This window comes from Gossypium hirsutum, chromosome D03 (genome assembly GCF_007990345.1).
Source record: "Gossypium hirsutum isolate 1008001.06 chromosome D03, Gossypium_hirsutum_v2.1, whole genome shotgun sequence".
NCBI lineage: Eukaryota > Viridiplantae > Streptophyta > Magnoliopsida > Malvales > Malvaceae > Gossypium > Gossypium hirsutum.
Window position 1 is genome coordinate 2,808,534 of NC_053439.1, and position 22,704 is coordinate 2,831,237.

Here is a 22,704-nt window from a genome sequence, read left to right on the forward strand (position 1 = left end):
TGCCTATTGGTACCGCTACGATAACTTTTTGCAATAGGACACTTTTGTCTGTTCTTTGATCTAAAAGAAGCTGCATTGCTTTGATTCAAATCAATATTGCGGTTGTCTTATCACAAATGGACCGTCGAACATCTTCGGACAGAGAGTTTGTCCTCTGCTAATAAATCAGGGTCTCCCTGAAAGACTTGTATGAAGAGGGTAAAGAGCACAATAATAGCATAGCTTGATCTTCAGGGCAATACAACTCAACGTCTTTAAAATCATTTAAAAAGAGTAATGAATTGACTGATGTGATTTTAAGAAGACACTTCCGGTTCATTGCGAAACGTAATAGACCGTCTTTCAACATAACACAGGTTAGCCAGAGACTTAGTCGCATAAAGAGTTCAACCTTTTCCACAAGGCGAATGAGGTCTTCCCATCAAAGCTCTGCAATACGTATTGCGAGGCATGATTGCAGAAAGCCTTTCATAAGCTCTCCATCTGTTGATTAGATCTAGGCTTTTCTGAACACTTTTCAAGCCATTGTAGAATTCATATCGAATGCACAGATTGAAATTCTACATCGAATTCTAATTCAACCTTGTGGTCTCTGATCGGCGATCTATGAAGTAACTGCTCTGATACCACTGTTAGGATCGTCCCGAAAAGCAACGAACAAGTAAAAATAGTAGAAGAAATTGAGAAGATGAAACACAAATTAACGTGGAAAAACTCAAAAGAGGATAAAAACCACGGCAAAGATAAATTTACTATAATGGAAAAGAATGAAGAGTACAAAAGATGGAGATAAAAACTAAACCCCGAAAACCCGAAAACAAAGAACCTCAAACGTAAACACAAAATTCTCTGAATGTGTTATGAGTTCTAATCTAATGGGTGTCTCTTAATTCTAAGATGTAAAGGAGCCTATTTATAGGCTAAATTAGTAAGTCAAATAAACTATACTATAAATGCTAAATATATTACTAATAAATACTAAATCTAGAAAGAAAATATATTTGTTTAACTTGACTTGCAAGCAATCCTTAGAATTTGGGTCACACAATTCTAACACTAATAATTTCTAATTTTTGGATTTACAAAAAAATTTAAAAGTATCAAATTGATATTTAGTTAAATTCAAGGACATATTAGCTATCAACTTATGAGTTAATTTAGTATGGCAATAGTCTATTAGTTCTTTTGGAACTTTTTAATGACGGGGTGATTAAAATAAAGATTTACTAATAATTAGGTGAGTATTTACCCAAAAAATTTTATGGAATAATGAGAAAGTGACTTAAATAATCAATTTCAAATAATTTAATAATTTAATTATAATTTTCCATAATTTTAAAATCAAATGTAAAGTCATCAGGAGAACGTGAGTTCGAGTGCGTTGAAGTACATTATCTTCCTATTTAATTATTGGAAAGGGCTATAGGTAGTTAAGATATTATGATGTTAAACTCTAAGCTTGTCATGTTATCACCTAAAAGTTACAGAAAATATTTAAAAAGTACAACTTTTCGAAACTTTAAAATTTTTAAATGATGAATGGCACAATTTAGGATGCCATATCATCATAAATTTTACAAAATCTAAGTTTAGGGACAAATTAAGAAATCAATCAAGTTTCGAGACTAGTGTGAATAAAAAAATTCAAAAACTTAGGAAAGTAATCAAATTCTAGGACTAAATATTGCTTTATCCATTGTAAGAGGTTTTTAATTAAAATTGTAACTTTTCACTCTATGTAAATGGGGCTTTTTGGGCAGCTTTTGCTCTCAAATATAAGATGAATTAAAGCCCAAATTCTCTTTTTATTTTCAGGCCCAAAAAGTTGATAAAACTTACCATAAACTCATGCAGAGGCAAGAGGTAGTTATCCATTGGGTTATTAGCCCAGGGCCAGGATTACCCTTTAGTTTTTTTTTTAGTATTTAGATGGTATTTATGTGAATTTTGTATCATAATTACTTATAAAATTTTATAATAATTATTAAAAAATTGATAGGATAATGGTTTATATTATATAAATTTAGGATGCATATTTGTCCATCGAGGAGTAAAAAAACGATACAAGTAGATCTAGGTTGATGCCATGTGTCATTAAAGTGTAGATTAATAATAATTATAATGTAAACTATATGGTAGTCATCAAACTATTACTAAATTTCTTTTTTGGTCACTTAATTATTCGATTTATATAAACAACGAATAATAAAAGTAGAGAATAACGAACACAAATATTTTACATGGAAAATCCTTAAAGAAGGAAAAACCATGGGTAAAGTAGGTTTCGGCTTTTCATTGATGAGTAAACAAACGAGAGTACAATATAGAGAAAATAAACATAAATGTAGAACTTGTATATTACCTAAAACCCTGAATACAAAGTTCAAAATCTCAAAGAGCAACCCGATAAACATGGCATTGTTTGTCTAAGTCTTGAACTTGCATTGTTTGTCAAATCACCTCAAAATGGATGGAAAAGTTAACGTCTATTAAGTTTTTTATGTGTCATCCACATGGTAGTCTACAATAACAATTAATTAATTTTAAATTAATTAATATTAAAATTACTCTTTATAATTTTATACTTTTTTTAAATATTTTTTACAACCCTTTCGAATTTTTGAAATTTTAAAAAATTAATTAATAGCTAAGATGGCATTAATGTGTATGTCACGTCGACAATTTAACAAATGTTAATTTTTCATCCATTTTTTGGTGAAATATTAAATATTGGGCTGAAATGACTATTCTTGGTATTAAAGGCATAATGTCAAATTTAACCCTCAACATTACATTTTTATCAATATGGTAAATATTGTTTTTTAGCTAAATTTGACCATAAACATTTCAAAAAATAGTCAAATAGCTCTTTTAATAGAAATGCTGACTAAAATAATAATTTTTAATGATGTTGGTGTGGCAACTTGAATGAAAATTTACATGTACTTTCATGCTGGCATAACATTAATTGTCTTATATGTCATTCAACAAATAATTTTAAAACTTATAAAATATAAAAATATAAAAAAGTTCTTAAATTTAAAAAAAAAATACCATGAAGTACACTCATATTTCATTAGAGCTGTCATGGTTAAAAATTAAAGTTTCAGTAAATATTTCCATTAAAATGAACAATTTAACTTTTTTTAAAGGTTGAAAGTTAAATTTAGCTCAAAAAATAATAAAGTCAAACTGACAAAAAATATAAACATTGAGGGCTAAATTCAACACAACATCACTATTAAATGATGCTCAAAAGTCGTAAAACAAAATTTATTTTTGTTAAAATAATGTCCAAAAACTAAAATTTTAAAATTAATACCAAAAAAAGTTAAAAATTAATCTGAATTATTATGAACGGGTTCGGGTTGAACTTAAGTATGATATTAACATAATTTATGCTTAAATCATTTTCGAACTCAATATTTTCAGACAAATCCTTTCAAATTTTAGACCCGTTTCTTTTAACAAATCATATATGCTTTTTTTGACAAAATATCTAGAACTACTCATAACTCCTTCCTAACCTTTAAATAGGATGATAATGTACTTTAACGCACTGAAAACTATGTCTTTTTACATTAACAATAATACTCATAATAATCGAATTAAGACTCAGTTGACAAATTTAAGACCCGTTATTAAATTTGGATAGAACTCTGAATTAAGAGGGCAATTTTTTCTTCACCTAATAATTAATTGAGGCGTGTCTAACTTGTTTATTTCGATAAGACTATTGCCAGCTCAATTCCCTTTATCCTATCCTACAAAATGCATGTGGTATACACACTATTGACCAACGTTTTATCGATTAATTTTCTAATTAATAATCACATTTCTGACTTTCATATTATCATTTCTGGTCCATTTTCCATAAAATAAGTAATATAATATAATTAAATTAAAATATGTACAATAATTTCACATGGCTCGGAAAAATAAATAAATTTAAAAGATTGGATCAAAATAAAAAAATGCTAAAAGGAAGGGACAGAGAAAGAGAGAATTCAATATGGTAGATTTGCTTAAACTGTTAATAAATTGGTTAATATACTGAAAATGTCCTTAAACTATTAGAAATTGTTTGAACGACTCCTTATACTCTTTTTTTTTTAAAGTTAAATAAGGTGTTAAACTATTAGTTTAGCTATAAAAGCTCTTAATTTTAATTGAAGTGAAAATATTTTTAATCATTAAACTATTTTGCATTTAATGTTTGATTTGAATTTGATGATAATAGTTTTTAAAATAAAAATAATAATATTTTAAAATTTCTTAAAAATGCATATAATATGCTTAATCAAACTCTTTTAAAAATTCTTTGTACTCATCGATTGAATTTTGACTCGATTGGTATGGGCTTTGTTGTCAATGCAGGAGGATATGAGTTCAAGCGTGTGGAAACACATTATCCTCCTATTTATGGGTAATTTGAGACATTGTCTTAAAAAGAATAGATATTATCAGAACTTATAATGAGATTGTTCAAAAAAAATTCTTTGTACTCATTTAACATTTAGGATAAATGACACTAATCCCTAATGTTAGAAAAATACTCTATCAGCTCCTCAAGTTCGAAGAATATCTCGTAAATTTTGATGTTGTGTTTTTTAGTAGTTTCTTTTAAATATTTTATATAATTATTAAAAAAATTTAATATTTTTTTATTTGTTTAAAAAAATAGTTAATTTCGCTAGATATCTCTAAACAATGACATTTATTTTAAATTGGTCTGCAAACATCAAAACGTTTTAATTACATCCTAAACTATCCTTGTTAAATCGATCAGACACTTTCGTTATGAAACCGTTAATTTAACCATTAAATGACATGTAAAATTTTATACGACATAATTTAAAACGAAACTTTTAAAGAAAAGTAAAATGTTGTTGCATTACTTTTAAAATTAAAAACTAAATATAAAATAACCCCTCCCCCCCAAAAAAAGAGAGTGAACAATTGTTTGTATAAAAAAAATTCGAAAACCTCAAAGCTAATATTTTCACAATATTAAATTTTCTTTAAATTTTTTATTTTAATAAGATTTGACGTTTTATTTAACGGTTAAATTAACAATTTTAGTAACGGAAGGACCTTATTGATATAACATCGATAATATAATAATATAATTAGAATGTTTTAAAGTTTAAGGATCAATTTAAAATGAAGATAATAATTTGAAGATGTTTGATATAATTAACTCTTTTTTAAATAAACTAATAAGTAATTAACTTGTAAACCATACAACTGGCCCTGCAATAGAAAATAACATAACACCAAACAAAGGGCAGCCTTGCCTTAGACAAAGCTATAATTATTAAAAAATCATGTTTTAAGACAAAGGGGAAAAAAGAGAATCTTTTTACAAAAAAGGTAAGAAAAATAAAAGGTTACGTACATTAGTAGTAAATTATAATAGCCATCATTTTCCAATTATATTCCCTTTATTTCTCTTTTTCTCATTTATATCCATAAAGTTAATATTATAATAATTTCTGGGCCAGATTAATCTGAAATCATATTCATAAAATAAGGTTGCAAATTATTTAGCGAAGATGACTACTGGAGATTTAAATAAAGTTTATACTTTTACAGAACTTTCAACAAATGTTTGAGTACTGATGTTGGCTGATCTTTAGCAACTCGAAATTATAGTAAACTCCCATTAAAACTACGTCGACTAATTTCTAAAAAAAAAAAGAAATTAAGGAAAATGTCGTGTTGTAGGCAAAATATTAGAAGTGGAGAAGAGAAAATGCCTTTGATCACGTTGTTTTGATTATTAAAAATATACAATTATTGGTGGGGCTGTAATGGTTATAATAAATATTTATATAAAATAATTTTTTTAAAATATTAAAATGAACTTATGGATCAATTTGAATAAAATTATAAAGCATAAAACAATTGGATCATAATCTAATTGAATTTTTTTTTAATTTATAAATTATATATATTTTTAAAAGAGTTTACAATATAAATTACAAATAATAGATGTTGGATATTTTTAAGTTTTATTGGTTGACTTAATTTATAGATTATATATTTTTCTTTTTATTTTATTTTATCTTTTCATTGTTTTTATTAATCAATATACCAACCAATTTTAAAGGAAAAATAATTAAAAAGTGATTCCATTTTAGTGTAGAAAATTATGAACATTTTAGATGATTAACTTTTATTATTGTTATACAAAATTACCCGATTCAAAATTCGACCCAGAATTCAACCCTGCATAATAAAAAACAATAGACATCCCAAAGGGAGGGGGGTCTTATTCTTCCTCTCTACTTCCGATTCTCTACTCCGAGAGAATAAAACTATTCACAACTATTGATCCAGTGCATCAATTATTATTATTATTATTATTATTATTTGTCACTTTCTCAAATAATAAATATAGACAATCCAAGTTATGGCAAGGTATAATTTAGTAATTTGACTAAACAAATGATTGCATGATGATCCCACTCTCTATTTAACCAATAATTTCATAAAAATCTTGCATGGTGATATCAAATTTCCAAATTCCAACAATAACGCTTGTTTTGTTCATATTATTTCAAGTGAAATTACTTGTGAAGTCCTTGAATTAAATTAATCTTTTTATTACTAAATAAATTAATTTAATTCATGAATTATTAAATAAAATTAATATCTACTCCGTAAAAAAACAACATCAAAATTATTATTTTTCATCTGCAGTCCAATTTCAAACAATATATTCCATTACAGAACCATCAGAATCTCTTAGAATATAACTTTGTTAAATAATAAATAATATTTTTAATTCTTTTTAATAATAATAAAACTAATTTAATCTAATTGATATAATAGAAGGACTTGTCAAATAAATTCACATAATCTTTTAACATCTCATTTTCTAAAATGTAAAAAGTTCACTTTTCTTTTACTATTTTTAGTCATTGAAGCACACAAAAGGGAATAGTCTTAACGTGCATGCAACGAATTTTCAATGGAAAATGCACATTTTCATTGTAATTATCTCTCTCCATAATATCATCTTGAAGTAAGATTTTAGCCTTTTTTGAATTAAATTTAAACTTTTTTATCTATTGGTAGTAAAATTTTAAATTAATCCCTTCTTAAAATTTAAAATTCATAACTTAATCCTTTAAAAGTTGTAAAATTTTACATTAAAATAATAAAATTATATTTTTAACTTTTTAAAAAATTTATAATTCAAATTCAGTCCTTTAAAAGATTTTTTTACTCCGCTCTTATATCATGTGTTTAAAGTTCGAACTTATATTTTCCTTTTAAAAAAGAGACCGAGGCGGCCATTGACGGAAACCAAACAAAAAACAAAACATCATTATAACGTCTCTTTCCCTGGAACTTGTCTTTCTCTGTATTATTAAAACAACTATGCACACACATTCTTTAATTACTATGCTGTTTCAAAAGATTCTCTCATCCAACTGGCTTTCCGACCCCTTTGAAAATTCTTCTTCCTATGCATTTATTTTCGGGTTAATTTGACCCGAAGTCCTCAAACTACAATTCACATTGTAAATCGGACTAGAATTTCAATGTGTTATACCCGAGTTCCTCAAAGTATTAATATTGTCTAACGTGAAGTATATTTAAAACATGGACCAAAGGCGAAGCCAAGACTTTTGTACAGAAGGCTATACATTTTCGTGTTAAAATAATTTAGATTGAATTATTAATTTGTTAGAGGGATTAAAAATGTAAATTTTTCATGTAACAAAGGTGGCCAAAGCCTTAGCCTATAACTTTGACTTATAAACCACTTGGATATTATTAAACATCAATGACCACCAACTCGAAATCTAGGTAATATCTGGGTCATCTATTCGCGACCCGACCAGGCCCCACGAGATAGATGTGTGCGAGACATACAACAAGAAGATAACTAGGAGAGCTCGTGGTATCAGCTCGCACGAGCCAAGTGGAGTTCTCGGTCCCAGTTCGTATATACCCAAGGAGTTTGCATATAGGGGGCCGCAAGGTCTAACAGGCTACCTAGAACGGTATACGTGTCCAACATGCTAAAAATCTGTTCAGAATGTCAGTCATATGAATTGTGGGGTCAAATCCATGAACAATAGAGTCAAATCATGAACAGTGATAATATGTATAAATACTTGAATGTTTTCTTTAATGATACACACAGAAAATTACTCAACGGATATTATGCATTGAAAAAAAAGATATCGCTCTTAAATTATATTCGATTAATATAATTTGATTATCATATTTAAAATATACCAACATCAAATCTAAACTTGCATTTAACATCTAAATTGATTGAAAGACCTAATTGATACAATATTAATACTTTAATGACTTAATTATAATATTTTAATGTCTAAGAACCAATTTAAAATCTAGACAATGGTTGAGGGACGTCCGGGAAATTAACCTTTTATTTTATTTTTTAATTAACATTTCCAAATGTCTCTTTAAATAACCCTTTGTTTTTCAACCTCACTGCAATTACTCGAAATTTTCAGACCCAAAATGGCTCACTTCATTACTTTTCTACTGGTACTGTCACTTTCTCTTACCTTCTCCTTGCTCCCTGAAACAGCTTCAGCTCAACTAAGACAAAATTACTACGCTAAAACCTGTCCCAATGTAGAATCCATTGTAAGAAACGCCGTTACTCAGAAATTCAGACAAACTTTTGTCACTGTCCCCGCAACTATCCGCCTCTTCTTCCATGATTGCTTTGTCCAGGTTCTTTCAAAAAGCACAACCATTTTCCAGTTTTTCACCATGTTGGAGCTGATGTTATTTTATTTATATATATAACAATCATTATGTTGTTTTCAGGGTTGTGATGCTTCAGTAATTATTCAATCCACCGGCAGCAACAAAGCCGAAAAGGACCACCCCGACAACTTGTCGTTAGCCGGTGACGGTTTCGACACCGTCATCAAGGCGAAACAAGCGGTCGATGCGGTTCCGAGTTGTAGAAACAAGGTTTCATGTGCTGATATTTTGGCAATGGCGACTCGTGATGTCATTGCTCTGGTTTGTATTCTTCTTTTTCCTTCTCAAACGTACATTAGATTTTCTTTTTGGTACAATATGTTTTTTACTTAACAATAAAGTTATAAAATGTTGATCTAATTATATTTTTTTCTTTTTTTGTCACTAAACTATGAAAAATTATGAAATTATCATCTAACTATTTAATTTTGTTTTTCTGGTCACCAGCAAGCTAAAGTAAAAATAAAAACATTTAAAAATCTAAGATAGTTGAGTGACTAAAAAAACAAAATTGAATAATTAGATGATCATTTTGTAACTTTTTATAATTAAATTTATGGAAAAAAATGGGGGGTTTTGTTTAATTTAGTGATGAATGTGATGATGGGTTGCAGTCAGGTGGACCATCTTATGCAGTTGAATTGGGGAGGTTGGATGGGTTAAGCTCCACAGCAGCTAGTGTCAATGGCAAGCTGCCTCATCCAGATTTCAACTTGAACCAGCTCAACTCTATGTTTGCAGCACATGGACTCACCCAAACTGACATGATTGCTCTTTCAGGTACTTCCTTCTAGACTCAGATGTGAGTGTTGGTTATAATTATGTGCCTAGCACGGGGTGTTCAATCTTTGTAAGCTTGACCACTGTCAGGTCTTTGTGAATGGATCTAATTTAAGTTAACATCTTATATTAGCTGGCAATAATTTACAACAATTATATAAAAAAATAAAAAATAATTATAAAAATTCATGGGGTACATATGGCATTTCACGTGTCATTGTAATGCAAATAAATGAAATTTTTAAAAGAAAGAATCGTCTTACTCTTTGATCTAACGTACGGTGACTACTTTGCCATTTTTTAAGTTGAAGGGGCAAAAGTCAATCTGACTTTTGGTAGAAGTGCATCCACAAGAATTTTACCTATTTATATTTATTTATTTTATTTTTTGGCAGCTGCACACACCGTTGGATTCTCTCATTGCAGCAAGTTTTCAAACCGGATATACAATTTCAGCCGTCAAAGTGCAGTAGACCCGACATTGAACCGAGCATATGCGACCCAACTACAACAAATGTGTCCTAAAAATGTTGATCCCAGGATAGCCATTAACATGGACCCTAACACACCACGTGCATTCGACAATGTTTACTACAAGAACTTGCAACAAGGCAAGGGATTGTTCACTTCCGACCAGGTTTTGTTCACCGACAAGAGATCGAAGCCAGTCGTAAACGCTTGGGCGGCTAATTCGAATACATTTAACTCCGCTTTCATCACCGCCATTACTAAGCTCGGCCGTGTCGGTGTTAAGACGGGGAGGAATGGGAATATTAGGAGAAACTGTGATGCTCTTAATTGATGAGAATGTTAATTTTTGGTCGTGAGTTTCTTGTGTAAACTCATTCTTTTTTTTAGGAGAGGACATAATTGTTTAATAATGTATTGTATTGGAGTAGATTTAAAACTTGTAGTTAATATCTACTTCTTTAATGGGCCTAGGCTCACTCCAACAAATATATCGAGAAAGGAATAATAATAATGCATTGTAATAAGTTAAATTTGTCAACAAAAGTCAAAGAATAATAGTGACGGGGGCTGATAGCAAATGTTGCTCGAGCCTGGATTGAATGTCAAAGAAATGAATTAATGTTTAGTTTAGATGTCGTTTTCAACTTTTTCTTAAATTCTTTAGGTGTAGATTTCTAGATGGATCTCTTTTCCATCACCACGAAAGCAGGAAGAGAAAGGTAAAAATACCTCTCCAGTCCCTCTCAATTTTGAAATTGAGCAAATTAATCATTCTCAAAGAATCCAGAGTAATTTGATCGCTGTCAATTCAATTTTGAAAGTGAACAATTAATCACGGGATTAATGTCTTTCGTCAATTGTGCATAATTTTGATTGATATAATAACATTTTTAGCCCTTGATGTTTACATGTTTTGTCAGTTTGGTAATAATTTAACAAATTTAGCCTATAACATTTGTGTAAATGTCGAGGCTAAATTTGTTAAATCATTACCAAATTTACAAAACATACAAACATCAAGGGCTAAAATTGTTGTTTTATTAATAAAAATTATGTACAATTGATTGAAAACATTAATATCGTGATTAATTGTCCTTAATTGCTCACTTTCAAAATTGATAGAGATTAAATTTCTCCGATTTTTTTTGAGTGGGACTGGAGAAGTCCTTTCTACCTTTTAAAAAAACCAATAAAAATATACTTACCAAAAGAAAAAAAGTTTCAAATACTTGGCAAAAGGATCATTGCTTAGGCTCATTCAATATACTTACTAGAACTCATACATATCTACATATCTGGAAGACTGGAAATCACATCGTATGATAAGCTATGATTCAGAAGAAAAGTATAGTGACAAATTGATGAACAAAAGTCGGAATTTTCGTAACAATTCATATCAGAAACAAGTTGAGCCATTTTAGTCATTCTCACTGAATCACAGATAGATAAACAATGCCTAAGCATGCGCTAATAGTGAGTTTAGATGCCGACCTATCCAAGATACGAAAAAGCAAACAACGAGGGAATTATAAGAGCAGAGCTAGACATATGAAGTGCACAAATGAATAACCAGACCATTAGACCCACCTTGTTTGGGATATCAAGTTTGAACCATTTGTGTCTTCCTACAACATATGCAAACATAATAACACGAAACGATTTCGGGTTCCTACAAAACCATGTGCTCTATGCTTTCATCTATCAGGCCAAGTAATCCGACTAGTAAAACATTGGAAAAGACAAAAAGGTTATGTTCCATGAATCAGGGAAACAGATGAATCTCACATGCCAAGCAGAAGAAAAATGAGTGAAAAGCATCAAGAAACATGTAGGGATACACAGTTCCCTTCAAAAGAACCATTTTTGCAATTTAATGATCCGATACAACAAGCAGAAGGATAAATCGATATAAAACAAGCAGAGGAAAAATTATACTGTAAATGATTAAAGCTCAAACGACAAGTTGAACAATTGCAGGCCTGAAAACTCGAAGATGAAATTCATTATTTAAAAATAAGTGTTCGACAAAGCAAATCAAAAACTATAGATACCAAAGTGAGATAGTTGCTAACCTATTCGAAACAAGTAGATTCAATGTAGTTGAGCCTCACCATGTTAAAATGTCACTACTCCAGGATCGATCAGAGTGATGACCTATATACAATCTAAATCAGATTGACTCGAAGCTCTTGTAGCCTTTATTATTTACTTCATCTGTTAATAGTATGACCAAGATCCATGTTAGAATGGACTTCATAATCGAAATACTTCAAAATTGCTCGGGATGGAACCTGCTTCTGACCCAAATAATCGGGCAAAATACCGTTCACTTTCTAGGGCAAGCAAGCAGACCTTCTCGAGTTGTGTTGGCCAGTCTGCTCCAAGAATCAAGGGATTTAGCTCCATTGCGACTTGAAAGTCTAGCATTGATGCTGAAATGTGCCGACTTTGTTTTAGGCCAAATTTCACGGGTTGCATCCTGTTCAAAGAGGACATGCACCAATTATGACCTGGTTCTATAAGTTTCTGTCCGGATCTAGAACTAGAAAGTTCCAAGCACGGTTTTATCAATCTCTTCAAGAAAACATCGAGACAATTGTTTAACACATCAGCGGAATCTACTGAAATGCTTAATCCCTCCATCTCCAACTTCCGTTCCAACCTCTTTTTCAATGAACTGGTATCGGGCAGTTCACCTCTATAATGACAAGTCTCAGGAGCAGATTCCAATCCGCTCCGAGGAACTTTCCATGTTTCTTTAGCGTTGAAAGAGATGCCGAGTGGGGCTCTAACAGGACTCCTACTGTGAATGCTCGGACTCCCTTCAGCTTGATTAACTTCTTCTCCGTCCTCCACAGAACCGGGCGGTCTGCTACCCAACGAAAGCAATTCAGTCGCACTCTGCTGTTGTTGAACTTTAGGGTTTTTCCCATGAGGCCCTAAAGGACTCAACTGGTCCCTCAACTTATGGTCTCGAAGATTCGGGGTCCGACCTTTACGAGGGGATTGAGGAATGTCTTTGCACAACGACTGAAGATTACTTCTCCGATACCCATTTGGCAATTCAACACTTAAAGAACCTTCCAATTTCAATGCAGGATTCTTCGAAAACAAAGCATTTCGAATAATTGATCTAAGGAGACGGTTATGAAGATAAACATTCTCTCGCCCTATCGTATCAATGCAGAGCTTATCAAACTCGGGTTTTCCGATCTTAAGACTCAAAAATCTAGCAACCAGATGGAAATATTTCTCGGCATTTACACGACCAATCTTCCTTTCGATCCGAGATTTCAACTCTAAAGTATCTACACGAGTAAAATGCCGATCACCCGGCATTTCGGTTCCGAAATTCCCAAGTTCCTCACCATCCAAAACTTAATTCTCAATCAAAATCACCAAAAAAAAAACCCCCTAATTTCATCTATTAACATAGAATTCAACGGGGTGACCAAATTCAAACAGTTCCAAAGTTGCTAAATTCAAACAAGATGAACAAAACCCAGATTAGAAACCACTAAACAAACGAATTAACTTCATTTAACTAATGAACCAAATCAAAAACCCTAAATCCACTAAAATCCATTACACTAGAAAATCCAGCTTTATTCACAAAACCCAGACAGTAAGAACCCAGAAAAAAAACACTAAAATGGAAAGAAAGCAAAAACCCACCTGGATCAAGGAACTGTGCAGCTGAATTTTCAGTTGACATCAACTGAATTCATATAAAAATAATAATCATTATTGTTGTTAGTCCATTTGAAACTTGAGAATGTAGGGGAAAAAAAAGAGATTTAGGGCAAGAAGCAAGCAATTGGCCCTTTTTACTTTGGAAGCTTCTTTTTGAGTCAACAAGGTCAAAGGAACACGTGCGACAACTTCTAAACTGGACAGATTTTGTATTTTCAGTCGCGTGTTCGGTTTTGACCAATCAGTGTTTGAGTTTTGGTTAAATTCTGCTATTAGTCACTATACTTTGGAAAAGTTTTGAATTTAATCCATGTACTTTAATTTGGTCCTTTTTAGTCCCTATACTTTTCAAAATTTAAAATTTCAGCCCTCATCAAATGATAACTTTTAAATTTATTAAGTTAAGTTATGCTATTTTCAAATTTTGATATGGCAAACATATTATCATATGTATAATGTCATGTCAGCTTGTTATTTCCACAATAAAAATCCAATTAATGGATTAACAACTGTATTTTGTATCAAGATTGAAATTTAAAATTTTTAAAAGTATAGAGACTTAGAATGATCAAATTTGAGAATGTGAATTTAAATCTACAACTGTACACATAGTATAAGACTAATTATTGAATTTTAACCAAACGAATTTAACATCTACTGTTTGGGGTCAGGACTAAAATCTCAAAATTTGAAAAGTACAATGGCTAAAATTGACCAATTCGAAAAGCATAAGGACTAAAATTGATCAATTAATGTATAGGGACTAAATCCATAACTTTCGCAAAAAATACAGAGACTAATAGTAGAATATAACCTAGAGTTTTTTGTACCAAAAAAAGTGTGGTAAAAGAATCTCTTTAGTCCCTCTAAAAAAAATCAGAACAATTTAATCATTGTCAATTTCGAACATGAGCAACTAAGGATAGTTAATTATTTTTGCCAATTATACATATTTTTTTAGGTATAATAACAAATTTAGCTCTCAAAATTTACACATTTTGTCAATTTGATCTTGATTTAACAAATTTAGCCAACAATATTTATACATTCTATTAATTTTGTCTTGATTTAGCAAATTTAGCTCGTGATATTTATACATTCTGTTAACATTTATATAAAATATATATATTACATAAAATAAGGTATGGAACCATATATGAAAATTTCGAGTTTTGGGATAATTCTTTGAGTTCCAAAGATATATTTAAAGTGGGTCCTATTTTTTAAATTAAATTTTAAATATGATTTTCTTGCTATTAATACTAACCATAATAAAATAATAATTTTTAAATAGTTACTAAAATTATAAGTTTAATCGGGTTCTTGCCCTATATTTAATTTTTTTTAAGTGTAGTAAACATATTATGTAATTTATTGAAAAAAATATTTATAGTAAAATTTTGAAAAATATAAAAAAATAATCATCTCTTGCATTAAATTTAATTAGTTTTATGATTTAATAAATTAAAATTTTTAAATATGAATTTTAAAACTAATATCTATTTCAAATTTTATTATAAAAAAATACCAAAAAAGTATATTTTAATTAATATACATAATTAATCTGTGCAATGCACCGGATAAAAAACCAGTTACACCACTAAAAATATGTACAATTGACGAAAAATATTAACGCTGTGACGAATTGTCCTTAGTTGCTCACATTCAAAATTGTCAGGAATTAAATTGCTTAATTTTTCTAAGAATGGTCAATTTGCTCAATACTAAAATTGAGAAGGACCGAAGAGGTCTTTTACCAAAAAAGTGTTTTAAATTTGGCTCAATCCGCCTCAATACATGACATAATTTTTTCTTAATGTGGTCCTTAAAGGCTTTTTTTTTTATATAATGTGGTACATGTGTTTGATAAAAGGCATAAAGTTTAATATACCGGAGAAACAAAACTAACTTTTACATAAAAGGTGTATTTTCACAAAAACGGACCTTAAAAATATCAAAATATGGAATTATATAGTAAAAGATTAAACGCCCAATTTTACTAAACTATTAATAAGTTTTCATTTTGGTCATTCAACTTTTAAAAGTTACAAATGATTATTAAATTATTCAAAAGAATGAGCTATTAATTTTTTTAAAAAAATTTAGCTAGTAAGGTTCAACCTAATATTCGACGATCAGTATGGTGGATCAATACTATCGATGAGTAAAAGGATATACATTAGATCCAAATCTATCTAATAGTCAATATCAAAGATCGAAGATAAAAGTTATTTGAATTTTGATTCGCAAATTTTTGACGTCATAAGATATTTCATGAAAAAAAAAAGAATTGTAAAAAGAAGAGGAATGAGAGCTTTTAATTGGTGTAAGCAATATGAATAGAGAATGCCATACAATAACGATTTAACGACTCGGCGGTTTAAATGAAAACTTTCGAATAGTTCAACAATAATTTTGTAACCTTTTAAAATTGAGTGACCAAAACGTAAACTTACTAATAGTTTTGTGTCATTAGGTGTAGTTTACCCAAGATTGAATCACTAAAAATACAGGGACCTCTAATAGAATTTTACCAAATAAAAAACAGATAGATGGGAAAAGGGGAAAACCTCCTCCCTTTCCTTTTTTGTGAGAGGCCAAAGCTGTAAATGGCCGTAAGGCCTTTGAATTTCACGACAATCTCTCTTCACCACCGCCACCGCCACCGCCACCGTCTCCGACTCTCTCTCTTCTTCTCCCCTTCACCAATCTCCTCCTCTCTTGCTTCTACCCTTTCATTCCTCCGCGGAATCGCCTCCAAAACATCATACTCCGCCGTTTCTCAACAGCAACAGCAGCAACAAAAGCTGAGGAAAGAGCTTTTGTTGAAGGAGCTGAAAGAAACCGAAACCCTGGCGCAAAAGATCGGGAAAGCCATTAGGCGCCCTGGCGTTCCTTCTAAGTCTAGGGTTTACGCCGATGTCAACGTTATTCGTCCTAAAGAGTACTGGGATTACGAGTCCCTAACTATCCAATGGGGGTATTGTAATATTGTTCTCTGTATTAAATTTGGTGCTTGTGAAATTTTGAATCTTAAAGTTTTTTTTTTTGTTTTATATTTGCTGAAAATTAGGTTAAATTTAATTGATTGATTGTTTTTTTTTAATGTTTTAGTAGGGAACAAGATGATTACGAGGTGGTTAGGAAAGTTGGAAGAGGGAAATACAGCGAGGTTTTCGAAGGCGTTCATTGTACTGATAATGAGAAATGTATTATCAAGATTCTCAAACCTGTAAAGAAGAAGAAGGTTCGTTCTCGGTGGCATTGTTTTGCTTCAATTGATTTTGTTTCTGTATTTGTGAAACTTGGTATGATAAAGAAAATGACTGTTTGGAATGCAGATTAAGAGGGAGATTAAAATACTACAGAATCTTTGTGGAGGGCCAAATATTGTGAAGTTGCTTGATATAGTTAGGGATCAGCAATCAAAGACTCCGAGTCTTATATTTGAATACGTGAATAATACAGATTTTAAAGTGCTTTATCCGACACTGTCAGATTATGATGTTCGATATTATATCTATGAACTTCTCAAGGCAAGTAAATGGATTGCTTCTTCCTATATCTAATCATATATGCTTATTGACAATGAAATTGAAGTCGAAATAAGATGCATATCTGTAGGCCTAAGATCATATTTCTTTTATTATTGAATTCGAAGCTCTGTTGCAATGAAAGTTTAAGTTCTAACCCAGGTGATTAGTTTAGGGGTTACTGTGGGAGATAAGAGATGGTTTCATTTGGTTCAAGAATCAACCTTCTAGGTCAAAGAAGGAAAAGTGTATTTTCTAGTAGATATGAATGTAGCGATTTTTGGTTTGCTCTTTGCAAATGCTGTTTTACTTATTGTAAAAATGAAGGAGGGTAATAAAATGATGGTGAAAATGTATGTGGAAATTGTAGGGCTCATTCATACCTAGTATAATATATGCTGTGGAGCTGGACTAGTAGCTTCTCAGTAACATTGACTTGAGTCATCGCCTCTAGTTTTGAGAAATACTTGGAATGTACTTGGATATGTTTACATTTTGCTGAACACTACAGAAATTTAAATGTATCTGAGCGATGATGGACAAAAGGTTAGAATCTTTCTTGATATTATACCAACTGCCCACACGGTCTCTAGTTCTCTCTATTTGAATTAAAGGAACTTATACGAGCATGCTTATAGTGGTTCGAAGTATTTAAAGCAACTGGATGACTTGGTTGTGGTTATTATTAGGTATAGGTTGTGTTGGCTTGTGAGTAATTTTGTGAATATACATCTGCAATGTCAGGGATGCTCATATTATTTTAACAACTAAAATATTTCCTGTTCTGATTGATGTCTAAAATTATTTAAATTCTTTGTTGGATGCTATTGAGCTTGTCATTTGCCATGGATTCCAAAACTCAGAGTATCTCTTGATTCCATAAATTGGATCTTACAATGTAAATTTTGATGTTTTCCTCTTTTCTTTGGAAAGAAAAAGATGGTTCGATTGTTTGAATATCTTTAGTCTTTACTTTTAGGCATTGGATTATTGCCACTCACAAGGTATAATGCACCGAGATGTGAAGCCCCATAATGTGATGATTGATCACGAACAGCGAAAACTTCGTCTTATTGATTGGGGCCTTGCCGAGTTCTATCATCCAGGGAAAGAATACAATGTTCGTGTTGCTTCAAGGTTAGTTCAAGGGCTACATATTAAAAAAGCCACTTTTTGTGGCATTCATATTTGTTTGCTTGGCACTTTAATCAACTTGTGCTTTTTAAGAATAAAGGGTTTTTTCTATATCTAAAATTCCGCCCGCCATAATTGAACTTTTTTTCCCCTTTATCATTTCATTTCTGGATTGCAGATATTTTAAAGGTCCTGAGCTTCTTGTTGATTTGCAAGACTATGATTATTCTTTAGACTTGTGGAGCCTTGGTTGTATGTTTGCTGGAATGGTGAGTATTACCTTTGAATTATTTCACCTTTTTAAGGTGCAAGTACACTTCTTCAGAGGTAGGCTTTTGGTGATCCTTACCCTGACACTTCATATATCAAATTCTCCTCTTGTGTGTTTCTGACATTTGTGGTGTTATGCAAGTAGACCCGGTCATGCCTTTTGAAAGGCCAGAGCCTGCGCTCAATTTTGGTCATTTGTGGAGCTTTGGTTATATGTTTTTTTCCATGTTTTTTATGGGGTACAAGTCCTTATCTTGATCTGCTTGCATATTAAACCATGAGTGGCAGAAAGCTGAGGAGGATTGAAATTTGATATTGTGCCAGGGTATTTTTCTCTCTTGAGATCCTTATTTTTGAGGGTTGTGCTATACAGATATTCCGGAAGGAGCCATTCTTCTATGGGCGTGATAATTATGATCAACTAATCAAGATAGCCAAGGTATGAACTTGTGGATGTTTTAAGTAACACTGATATTAGCACAACTATATTCCATTATGTACATCCCCATGATGTCATTTTCGAGGCTTGTCTAGCTGCTTCTTCCTCTTCATTTTGTAAAACTGGTGCTGTTTTAAAAGAAAGGGTAAACTACACCTAAAGTTACTAAACTATTAGTAAATTTACGTTTTGGTCACTCAACTTGAAAAAGTTGTAGAATGGTTATTGAATTGTTTGAAAATTTTCATTTAAGTAACTAGGCTATTAAGTCATTGTTGTATGGCTTTCTTTGTTTTCACCGCCTACACCAATTGACAGCTCTCCTTCCTCAGCTCCTCTACAGTTCAATTTTTTTCATAAAACAACTTTAAATTTCACGAATCTACGAACCAATATTCAAATAGCTTTTTTCCTTGATCTCTGACATTGAGCGTCAAATCGATTTAGATCTAAGGTATGTTCTATTGGTTGATGGGTGTTGATCCACTATACTTGTGGCCGATTCGTTGTTTGGAGCTTGCTAGCCGGATTTTAAAGAATAAGCCTTAATAGCCTAGTGACTTAAATGAAAACTTTCAAATAGTCCAGTGACCATTTTGTAACTTCTTGAAGTTAAGTGACTAAAATGTAAACTTATAGTTTGCCCTAAAAGAAATTCCTTTTTTCTGTTATGCATAGACTCTTTTCATTGAGTGTTTAAAAGTGCTTTTATTTGGGGATATGAAATTCCTATGGTTCTAAAATAGTTTCTTTCTCTTTTGCTAATTAGGTTCTTGGGACAGATGAATTAAATGCTTATCTGAATAAGTACGGTATCGAATTGGATCCCCAACTTGCATTTATTGTTGGGAGGTTGGTATATATTTTTATTGTAGATCGATGGCACAGAAGTACTGTTAATTTCAGTTGAAAAGTATTATAATTTTTTTCTTGATACAGGCATAGTCGCAAACCTTGGACAAAGTTCATTAATGCTGAGAATCAACATCTGGCATTACCTGAGGTAGCACCCAGCTAGCTATTTCTTATACAATTCTGAACGTTCTCCCTGTATTGAATTCCATCTTTAACATGGACTTTTTTTCTTCTCGTAAGGCCATCGACTTTCTCGATAAGTTGCTTCGATATGATCATCTGGAAAGGCTAACTGCAAAAGAAGCAATGGTAAATCTCTTGATCTTTATGAACATATAGAAGAATACCGGTGGTATCGAAAACACCTAGTAATGGGATATATGTGTTTTTTTTTTATACAATCGTGCAGGCCCATCCTTATTTTTACCCGATTAGAAATGCGGAAAGCAGCAGAATTCGTACCTAACATGCCAAATTCACAAAAATGATGATGTCAAGACATAGCATCTTCTTTCTTCATATGCATGGTTAGATCCTCTTCCCTTTGTAGAATGACAGAAGATGAAAGAAGCCTTTTTTTCTTTATCTTTTTTATCTTTGTGATTTTCTTGTCTCCCCCAAGGGAAATGTTTATGTTTCATTTTGAATTATATCATATTTGTGTGTGTTTTTGAAGATGAAGAACAATACTGACGTACATCTCTGATAATATTATTTTTGCTTTAATATTTGACGTATAGTATATATATATAAACACTTCTTTCCAAAAAAAAACATCGGGATTATGTTCCCACATGACACCATAACTTGATTATACGAAAGCTCATTTCAGGGGACTACATATTATATGTTTTATATTTGGAATATAATAGGGTTAACTCAGACAATGCATCCCCAAAATATTACATAAAATTTAAATTAATTTTAAAGATTTTAAAATATTTTAATTGAATTTTTAAAGTATTAATATGGTATCAAGCAAATCTTCTTCCATCAACCCAATATAATCTTGGGTGTTAAATGCCATCTTAGATTTGATTTGATGTAGAGCATATTTAAAACACTTTATTTTGGTGCGAAGAATTCTGACGATGCAATTGAAAATTAGGAGGTTTATTATTTTAATGCGTTTTTATATGATAGATATAAGCATGTTTTTAATTTGATCTACGAGTTTTAAATATGTTACATGTCAGTTCTAAGTTAACATTTAACACTCTAGTTAATAACTAAATAGAGGGTCTTGGCTCCCCTTGGTTAAGTGGAATAATGTCGACTTTAGTCCCTTTTAGATGTAAAGTATTTAATTTAGGCCTTTTGTAAATAAAATTTTTACCTTTGGCCCCTCAAACTTTTAAAATTGGCATAATGTTAAATTTAGCCTTCAACATTTACTTTTTTTTTGTTTATTTGATTCTTATTCATTTTTTGAGCTAAATTTGATTTTTAACATTGGAAATGTTGATTAAATCATCAACTTTTCAACAATGTTGATGTAGCAACTCGTGTGACAACTTACGTGTACTTCATACTAAATAGCACTATTAATTTTATATGTTACGCCACTAAATAATTTTTTAAAAAAACATATAAAAAGTTCAAAAAAATAGCATGGAGTACATGTGTATTGCCATGTCTGCTATCTTTGCTAAAAAATTTAAGATTTTAGTCTTAATTTTTATTAAAAAGCCAATAATTTGACTCTTTTTGAAAGGTTGATGATCAAATGTGACTCTATTTAAAAAGTTGATGGTTAAGTTTAGTTTTAAAAAAAGAATAAGGATTAAGTTGACCAAAAAATGTAAATTTTAAGGGCTAAATTTGACGTTAGCCTTTAAAATTTTATTTAGTCTCCTTAATATTAAATTTCTAGCTTTGTCTTTGCGCGAAAAGACCTGATGGATATAACAATGGCACTTATTAAGAGCTCAATTAAAATGTTTTAAAATTTGTGGATCAATTTAAATATTACATAATTTGGACATGTATAGGTGCAATTAACCTATATAGATTGATGAAAATGTTAAAGGGAAAGGAATGGGTAAAGTGATGGGACAAAATTGATAAGTTCGAAGGAGAAGATACATGCATCATTAGGGAGCCAATCAATGAGTACTTTGCCAACTTTTAAGGAGGTTTCTCACTTACACACTAATAGGCCTTCGCCACATCCAAAGGGGCCTTCACTTTGCACACCAGAATGCCCATTGCAGACACCTAAAAGGGTATTTCACCTGAACATAAAGAGGCCTTTCACTACATTGAAAAAGCCCCTCACTTGAATACTAAAAGGCCCTTTTTCAACACCTAAGAAGGCTTCTCACCTGTAAACCAGAAGGCCTTTGCCAACGCGTCAAGGGGCAGCTCTTCGCACCTAAAGAGCCCTTAGCCTACACTATCAAGTAGGCATTCAAGAAGGCACCTCACTTGTATACAGTGGGCCCCTTTTTCACACTTAAGGGAGCCCCTCGTTTGCACACCACAAGGCAAAGAACATCTTGTGCACACCATCAGGAGGCCACCCAAGGAGTGCTTCAACACACTAAGGGTTCCTCGCACCACAAGGGGCAAACCTTGCCCACACCCCGTTTATGTAAGCTTAGGTATGTTTATAAAAATAAGAAAGATAGTCACAGGGTGTATGTTGTGTTGTTTGGTATGTATGGTTATATAGAGAAAAAATGAAGGCCAGTGTGCGAGGGTTGGCCCTTTTGATTAAGGTGTGATGTCTTGTCCCCTTATTACCTTGAAGGCTAAGATGAGAGG

The 22,704-nt window shown here is 31.4% G+C and overlaps 3 protein-coding genes across 4 annotated transcripts; 2 read left to right on the forward strand and 1 right to left on the reverse strand.

Moving 5' to 3' along the window:
• The first annotated feature begins 8,478 nt into the window (after positions 1-8,478).
• Positions 8,479-10,621, forward strand: LOC107932531 (peroxidase 73). The gene is made up of 4 exons (XM_016864571.2): positions 8,479-8,727; positions 8,824-9,024; positions 9,378-9,543; positions 9,939-10,621. The coding sequence occupies exons 1-4, from the start codon at positions 8,509-8,511 to the stop codon at positions 10,343-10,345; spliced, it is 993 nt and encodes a 330-aa protein (XP_016720060.1). The 5' UTR covers positions 8,479-8,508; the 3' UTR covers positions 10,346-10,621.
• Positions 10,622-11,985: 1,364 nt separating this feature from the next.
• Positions 11,986-13,885, reverse strand: LOC121215292 (uncharacterized). Its single transcript, XM_041089589.1, has one exon. It carries the CDS (start codon positions 13,351-13,353, stop codon positions 12,268-12,270), a length of 1,086 nt encoding a protein of 361 aa, XP_040945523.1. The 5' UTR covers positions 13,354-13,885; the 3' UTR covers positions 11,986-12,267.
• Positions 13,886-16,239: 2,354 nt separating this feature from the next.
• Positions 16,240-20,666, forward strand: LOC107932569 (casein kinase II subunit alpha-2). Of its 2 annotated transcripts, none has more exons than XM_041089591.1 (10): positions 16,240-16,687; positions 16,825-16,954; positions 17,049-17,243; positions 18,220-18,377; positions 18,553-18,643; positions 19,018-19,083; positions 19,853-19,935; positions 20,023-20,086; positions 20,179-20,247; positions 20,348-20,666. In XM_041089591.1, the coding sequence occupies exons 1-10, from the start codon at positions 16,317-16,319 to the stop codon at positions 20,402-20,404; spliced, it is 1,284 nt and encodes a 427-aa protein (XP_040945525.1). In that variant the 5' UTR covers positions 16,240-16,316; the 3' UTR covers positions 20,405-20,666. The 2 variants fall into 2 exon arrangements, with proteins under 2 accessions (XP_040945525.1, XP_040945524.1); XM_041089590.1 differs by having other exon boundaries at positions 16,243-16,687; positions 16,822-16,954.
• Positions 20,667-22,704: the final 2,038 nt, after the last annotated feature.

Excerpts from the sequence above, each read along its gene's own strand:
- LOC121215292 (XM_041089589.1), bottom strand. The coding sequence starts at position 13,353 with ATGCCGGGTGATCGGCATTTTACTCGTGTAGATACTTTAGAGTTGAAA.
- LOC107932569 (XM_041089590.1), top strand. The coding sequence starts at position 16,317 with ATGGCCGTAAGGCCTTTGAATTTCACGACAATCTCTCTTCACCACCGC. Across the intron at positions 17,244-18,219 it reads ATATCTATGAACTTCTCAAG|GCATTGGATTATTGCCACTC; the intron begins GCAAGTAAATGG and ends CTTTACTTTTAG. Across the intron at positions 18,378-18,552 it reads AATGTTCGTGTTGCTTCAAG|ATATTTTAAAGGTCCTGAGC; the intron begins GTTAGTTCAAGG and ends TCTGGATTGCAG.
- LOC107932531 (XM_016864571.2), top strand. The coding sequence starts at position 8,509 with ATGGCTCACTTCATTACTTTTCTACTGGTACTGTCACTTTCTCTTACC. Across the intron at positions 8,728-8,823 it reads TCCATGATTGCTTTGTCCAG|GGTTGTGATGCTTCAGTAAT; the intron begins GTTCTTTCAAAA and ends TGTTGTTTTCAG. Across the intron at positions 9,544-9,938 it reads TGACATGATTGCTCTTTCAG|CTGCACACACCGTTGGATTC; the intron begins GTACTTCCTTCT and ends ATTTTTTGGCAG.